At 40.1% G+C, this 7,725-nt stretch overlaps 1 protein-coding gene across 6 annotated transcripts in view; it reads left to right on the top strand.

Moving 5' to 3' along the window:
- The window catches only part of LOC117749412 (receptor-type tyrosine-protein phosphatase mu-like), a 205,962-nt gene that overhangs the window by 171,800 nt on the left and 26,437 nt on the right, over positions 1-7,725 (top strand). For all 6 annotated transcript variants that reach the window (XM_034559937.1, XM_034559936.1, XM_034559934.1 and 3 more), the window contains one exon: positions 6,943-7,030. In XM_034559937.1, the coding sequence (XP_034415828.1) occupies positions 6,943-7,030 (88 nt within the window). The remainder of the gene's footprint in view (positions 1-6,942; positions 7,031-7,725) is intronic.

The raw sequence follows: 7,725 nt of genomic DNA, 5'->3' as shown, positions 1-7,725 counted from the left end.
TGGTACTATAAGCTCTCTATTTGGGTAATATGGTACTATGAGCTCTCTAGTATGGTAATATGGTACTATAAGCTCTCTAGTGGGGTAATATGGTACTATGAGCTCTCTAGTATGGTAATATGGTACTATAAGCTCTCTAGTGGGGTAATATGATACTATAAGCTCTCTATTTGGGTAATATGGTACTATGAGCTCTCTAGTATGGTAATATGGTACTATGAGCTCTCTAGTGGGGTAATATGGTACTATAAGCTCTCTATTTGGGTAATATGGTACTATGAGCTCTCTAGTATGGTAATATGGTACTATAAGCTCTCTAGTGGGGTAATATGGTACTATGAGCTCTCTAGTGGGATAATATGGTACTATGAGCTCTCTATTTGGGTAATATGGTACTATGAGCTCTCTAGTATGGTAATATGGTACTATGAGCTCTCTAGTATGGTAATATGGTACTATAAGCTCTCTAGTGGGGTAATATGGTACTATGAGCTCTCTAGTATGGTAATATGGTACTATGAGCTCTCTAGTGGGGTAATATGGTACTATAAGCTCTCTATTTGGGTAATATGGTACTATAAGCTCTCTAGTGGGGTAATATGGTACTATGAACTCTCTAGTGGGGTAATATGGTACTATGAGCTCTCTATTTGGGTAATATGGTACTATGAGCTCTCTAGTATGGTAATATGGTACTATGAGCTCTCTAGTGGGGTAATATGGTACTATAAGCTCTCTATTTGGGTAATATGGTACTATGAGCTCTCTAGTATGGTAATATGGTACTATAAGCTCTCTAGTGGGGTAATATGGTACTATGAGCTCTCTAGTATGGTAATATGGTACTATGAGCTCTCTAGTGGGGTAATATGGTACTATAAGCTCTCTATTTGGGTAATATGGTACTATAAGCTCTCTAGTGGGGTAATATGGTACTATGAACTCTCTAGTGGGGTAATATGGTACTATGAGCTCTCTATTTGGGTAATATGGTACTATGAGCTCTCTAGTATGGTAATATGGTACTATGAGCTCTCTAGTATGGTAATATGGTACTATAAGCTCTCTATTTGGGTAATATGGTACTATAAGCTCTCTAGTGGGGTAATATGGTACTATGAACTCTCTAGTGGGGTAATATGGTACTATGAGCTCTCTATTTGGGTAATATGGTACTATGAGCTCTCTAGTATGGTAATATGGTACTATGAGCTCTCTAGTGGGGTAATATGGTACTATAAGCTCTCTATTTGGGTAATATGGTACTATGAGCTCTCTAGTATGGTAATATGGTACTATAAGCTCTCTAGTGGGGTAATATGGTACTATGAGCTCTCTAGTATGGTAATATGGTACTATAAGCTCTCTAGTGGGGTAATATGATACTATAAGCTCTCTATTTGGGTAATATGGTACTATGAGCTCTCTAGTATGGTAATATGGTACTATGAGCTCTCTAGTGGGGCAATATGGTACTATAAGCTCTCTATTTGGGTAATATGGTACTATGAGCTCTCTAGTATGGTAATATGGTACTATAAGCTCTCTAGTGGGGTAATATGGTACTATGAGCTCTCTAGTGGGATAATATGGTACTATGAGCTCTCTATTTGGGTAATATGGTACTATGAGCTCTCTAGTATGGTAATATGGTACTATGAGCTCTCTAGTATGGTAATATGGTACTATAAGCTCTCTAGTGGGGTAATATGGTACTATAAGCTCTCTAGTGGGGTAATATGGTGCTGTGAGCTCTCTCATTGGGTAATATGGCACTATTAGCTTTCTCATTGGGTAATATGGTACTATTAGCTCTCTCATTGGGTAATATGGTACTATGAGCTCTCTCATTGGGTAATATGATGCTATAAGCTCTCTAGTGAGGAAATATGGTGCTATGAACTCTCTCATTGGGTAATATATGGTACTATGAGCTCTCTCATTGGGTAATATGGTCCTATGAGCTCTCTCGTAGTGTAATATGGTGCTATGAGCTCTCTCGTAGTGTAATATGGTGCTATGTGCTCTCTAGAGGGGTAATATGGTGCTATGTGCTCTCTCGAGGGGTAATATGGTGCTATGAGCTCTCTAGAGGGGTAATATGGTGCTATGTGCTCTCTAGAGGGGTAATATGGTGCTATGTGCTCTCTAGAGGGGTAATATGGTGCTATGAGCTCTCTAGAGGGGTAATATGGTACTAAGAACTCTAGTGGGGTAGGTAATAGATCGGGTCCGGTCTACATCCAGGACATGGTCTAACCTCACACCCCAGCCCGTTCACTTCGCTCGGCTTCAGCCAATCTGCTTGTAGCTCCTTCACTTCGAGCTAAACACTCAACAAAATCACGTCTGTTTGCTGTGCTGGCTCCTCATTGGTGGAACGAGCTCCCCATTGACATCAGGACAGGAAGTCTCTACATCTTCCGTCGCAAACTAAAAACACATCTTTTTCGACTATACAGGGAAGGTAGAGCCGTAGTAGCACTCTAGTAGCACTTAAATGTCCCTTACCGATAGCACTTTGTTGTTTAGCACTTTAGTAGCACTTAGATGGCTCTTACTGATAGCACTTTGTAGTTTAACACTTTAGTAGCACTTAAATGTCTCTTACTGATAGTACTCTGTAGTTTAACGTTATTGAAGAAATTGTACTTGCTTGATTCTTGTTGTTCTGAGTTTGGACTCATGGTTTAATGCACTTATTGTAAGTCGCTTTGGATAAAAGCGTCAGCTAAATGACATGAAATGTAATGTAATATGGTGCTATACGCTCTCTAGTGGGGTAATATGGTACTATGAACTCTCTAGTGGGATAATATGGTACTTTGAACTCTCTAGTGGGGTAATATGGTACTATGAACTCTCTAGTGGGGTAATATGGTACTTTGAACTCTCTAGTGGGGTAATATGGTACTATGAACTCTCTAGTGGGGTAATATGGTACTTTGAACTCTCTAGTGGGGTAATATGGTACTATGAACTCTCTAGTGGGGTAATATGGTACTATGAACTCTCTAGTGGGGTAATATGGTACTTTGAACTCTCTAGTGGGGTAATATGGTACTATGAACTCTCTAGTGGGGTAATATGGTACTTTGAACTCTCTAGTGGGGTAATATGGTACTTTGAACTCTCTAGTGGGGTAATATGGTACTATGAACTCTCTAGTGGGATAATATGGTACTATGAACTCTCTAGTGGGGTAATATGGTACTATGAACTCTCTAGTGGGGTAATATGGTACTTTGAACTCTCTAGTGGGGTAATATGGTACTTTGAACTCTCTAGTGGGGTAATATGGTGTTATAAGCTCTAGGAGTTGCAGTTGATCCAGGTTGTATGTCTTTAAGACTGCTGGAAAGGAACAGGTTGGTTTCATCTGGCTTTCATTTAGCTGACACGTTTATCCAAAGCATTCATTTATATCGACAAAGAGCCACATAAATATTAATGTTATGATTTCACTCTTTCAGAAAAAAGTCATATGTTTCAAAATAACGTAAAAAAGAAGATTTGGTCTTGTGGTTTGAAGCGTGATGTGTCGCTGAAGCAGAATCCCTGATTGAACTATTGATTAGAGATGTTGTTATTTCCCTCCATGCCGCTCCTTTACTTCTTAATCTGATTGGACAGCTTAATGAGGTAAGACGCCTTCTTGGTTTTCATCCTGTGTTCTTTTCAACTCGATTAGTGACTCCACACCTAACACACACACACACACATTAGCACTGGTGTATGTTAGCTTAGCATCACCAAGCCTCAGGTTGGATTAGAGTTTCTTCAAGAAATAAATACCAAACCCAGAATGTGTTTACCATCACTTCCTGTTCGTCTGAAGGTTACTGTTATTATTATTATTATTATTATTATTATCATTATAAATCCTACTGTGTTCAGTTTCCCTCTGGATAAATCCAAAGTGTTCTTTTCATCAGACAAGCAGGAAGTGTGTCTCGACCTCCTCTCTCTGGTTAGCATCGATGCTAATACAAGAGCTACACACCGTGCGGAGGTTTACCAGGACTACCTAGAAACCAGCTGTTTTACCCAGAATGCTTCACTCTGACGGCAACATGTTCTATTTCTAAAGCTAATCATCTGAATAATACACCACATGAGATCATGTCCGCTGTATGTTTGATCTGGTGAACAGCCTATATATACATATATGTATATATATTATAGCTCGAGGACCAACAATCACAAAACGATGTTTCTTGGTGAAACAAGGGTCAGATCCTCCTGTCTGAAGGTTCAGCGAGGTCTCCTGGAGGTCAAAGGTCAACTCAAGGTCTCGGTGGAACAGCAGGTTTTCAGGGAGTCCCGAGATTCTCCGTGTTCCATGCTGTTTCATTCCCAACATGATCATCAAAGAACCTTTTTACCAGCGTATTGATTATTGATCAGATTCTCTCATCAACTCAAAAAGTGAGACTTTTCTAACAGCTGATTCAGAATCTGTATTTTAGTTCAAATGTATGAATTTGGATAAAAGCCCTCGCTTGTCTGGCGTCAATGAGTTTTTAAAGACGCCAACACAGACTCTCTCACATCATTTATTACAGTATGGCGACCACAGAAGAGGATCTGAGACATGCAGTTAGAATAAAGAAACTGTCCTCTCTATTCACATGAGTGGAACTCTTCTGACTGTTCGTGAGCTTTCAGTGGTAACGCTGTGTTTTACTGCTCAGAGGGTTCAGCTGAGAGCTGGTGACCTTCAGGTGACCTTCACAGTCCAGTACTAATTGTTCAGATTATTCTGACAACAGATGAATGCAGCACAAACGCCTCACCCTGCAAAGTGAATGAAACAAGGGATCCAGATCCACTTCAGAATGTAAATTATATAAGATGGAGTCAGGTGTAAAATAATAAAGGTCTGGAAGAAGAACTGTCGTAGAATTATGTAAAGCTCTGCTAATAAGGACATGAACTCTGACCTTTACAATAACTGTTGCTAGTTTAAGGGCACAAGTAGCAATATAATTTACACACACACACACAGTCAGTCGAGCTGCTGCCAGCAGTCGTTAGTTCATCTCTTCCTTCTATTCTTTTTCTTTTTTCTTCCTCCATTTGTTCCTAGCTGTCAATCATGTAGAGTGTGTGTGTGTGTGTGTGTGTGTTTGACATGGCTTGATGGATGTCTGAAGGTGTTAGTCTGCTGTCACACATGCACACACAAACACACAAACACACAATCACACACACACACACAGTCTGCAGGCGTTTTAATGAGCGACCCAGGAAAGCTGCTGTGGATCAAAGTGTGTGAGCTGCTTTATCAGCAGTTAAATGTGTTAGTCTTTCACGTTTTAATGAACATGTACATGTTGACTTTAAAGTTAAACAACCACAAGAGACACACAACAACAACAGAGACTAAAAACAACTACAAAGAGACGCATATTAACCACAAAAAGACACAAAACAACTACAAGAGACACAAAACAACCACAAAGAGACACAAAACATCCACAAAGTGACACAAAACAACCACAAGAGACACAAAACAACCACAAGAGACACAAAACAACCACAAAGAGACACAAAACATCCACAAAGTGACACAAAACAACCACAAGAGACACAAAACAACCACAAAGAGACACAAAACAACTACAAGAGACACAAAACAACCACAAAGAGACACAAAACATCCACAAAGTGACACAAAACAACCACAAGAGACACAAAACAACCACAAGAGACACAAATCAACAGCAAAGAGACACAAAACAACCACAAGAGACACAAAACAACCACAAAGAGACACAAAACAACCACAGGAGACACAAAGCAACCGCAAAGAGACACAAAACAACCACAAGAGACACAAAACAACCACAAAGAGACACAAAACAACCACAGGAGACACAAAACAATCACAAAGAGACACAAATCAACAGCAAAGAGACACAAAACAACCACAAAGAGACACAAAACATCCACAAAGTGACACAAAACAACCACAAGAGACACAAAACAACCACAAAGAGACACAAATCAACAGCAAAGAGACACAAAACAACCACAAGAGACACAAAACAACCACAAAGAGACACAAAACAACCACAGGAGACACAAAGCAACCGCAAAGAGACACAAAACAACCACAGGAGACAAAAAGCAACCACAAAGAGACACAAAACAACTACAAGAGACACAAAACAACCACAAAGAGACACAAAACAACCACAGGAGACACAAAGCAACCGCAAAGAGACACAAAACAACCACAAAGAGACACAAAACAACCACAGGAGACAAAAAGCAACCACAGAGACACAAAACAACTACAAGAGACACAAAACAACCACAAAGAGACACAAAACAACTACAAGAGACACAAAACAACCACAAAGAGACACAAAACAACCACAGGAGACACAAAGCAACCGCAAAGAGACACAAAACAACCGCAAAGAGACACAAAACAACCACAGGAGACACAAAGCAACCGCAAAGTGACACAAAACAACCGCAAAGAGACACAAAACAACCACAGGAGACACAAAGCAACCGCAAAGTGACACAAAGCAACCACAAAGTGACACAAAACAACCACAAAGTGACACAAAACAACCACAGGAAAACACAAAATGTAAGTTAAAGATTTTTAGATTTTCAACCCCACGTTTACAATTTGCTCGTAAAAGCAAAGAATGTCTAACAATGTTAACAAAACAACTCTACAGTGCATCAGAAGTGTGTAGATCTCATTTGAGATCTTTGAGAGCAGTATAAAAACGCTTCTCTCTGAGCCTCCTCTTCATAATTGGACCTAATCATCTGCTCTGACCATAAAAGCAGTGCCTGTGTGTTCGGGAGAACGGGAAATCAAACACATCCTCTGCATTATTCATGAACCGTTCACTGAGTTTCATCACTCTGCATCTGTTCTCCTGTTAAATAAGCTGTCTTCTTTGTGCCTTCCAGAGCTTCTTTGAGGGACAGTCTGCTCCGTGGGATTCAGCCAAGAAGGACGAGAACCGCATGAAGAACCGCTACGGAAACATTATCGCCTGTACGTACCACCACCCTGTTAAGGAACTGTGGAAGACTCCTTCTGGGAGAACAGAGAACTAATATTACTCATGTTGAATAAACCTGATATGGGAGGCGGGGAGACCAGTAGATGACGAGATGTTGCAGGTCATGAACGCTTGACCAACGTGATCTGTTTACTGGCTTTCCTTCAGATCGGAGTCCAAAATACTGAGCAGCACAACAAGGATGGTGACAGTTCAATACACTTTAAGTATTTGATTAGAGCAATGGGTTTTTTTGGTCCTGGATTGGGTCTTAATCTGGGACCTGCAGGTCATTACCAGGGTCTTAATCTAGGACTTGTTTGTCTTAATTTGGGTCTTACTCTGGGATTTGTTGGTCTTAATTTGGGTCGTACTCTGGGACTTGTTGGTCTTAATTTGAGTCTTACTTTGGGACTTGTTGGTCTTAATTTGGGTCTTAATTTAGGTCTTGATCTGGGAGTTGTTGGTCTTAATTTGGGTCTTACTCTGGGATTTGTTGGTCTTAATTTGGGTCTTAATTTGGGATTTGTGGGTCTTAATTTGGGTCTTACTCTGGGATTTGTTGGTCTTAATTTGGGTCTTAATTTGGGATTTGTGGGTCTTAATTTGGGTCTTACTCTGGGATTTGTTGGTCTTAATTTGGGTCTTACTCTGGGATTTGTTGGTCTTAATTTGGGTCTTAATTTGG

Source organism: Cyclopterus lumpus, chromosome 20, assembly GCF_009769545.1.
Source record: "Cyclopterus lumpus isolate fCycLum1 chromosome 20, fCycLum1.pri, whole genome shotgun sequence".
Classification (NCBI taxonomy): Eukaryota; Metazoa; Chordata; class Actinopteri; order Perciformes; family Cyclopteridae; genus Cyclopterus; species Cyclopterus lumpus.
The sequence above is the reverse complement of the archived record's forward strand: the minus strand, read 5'-3'. Positions and strand labels throughout refer to the sequence as shown.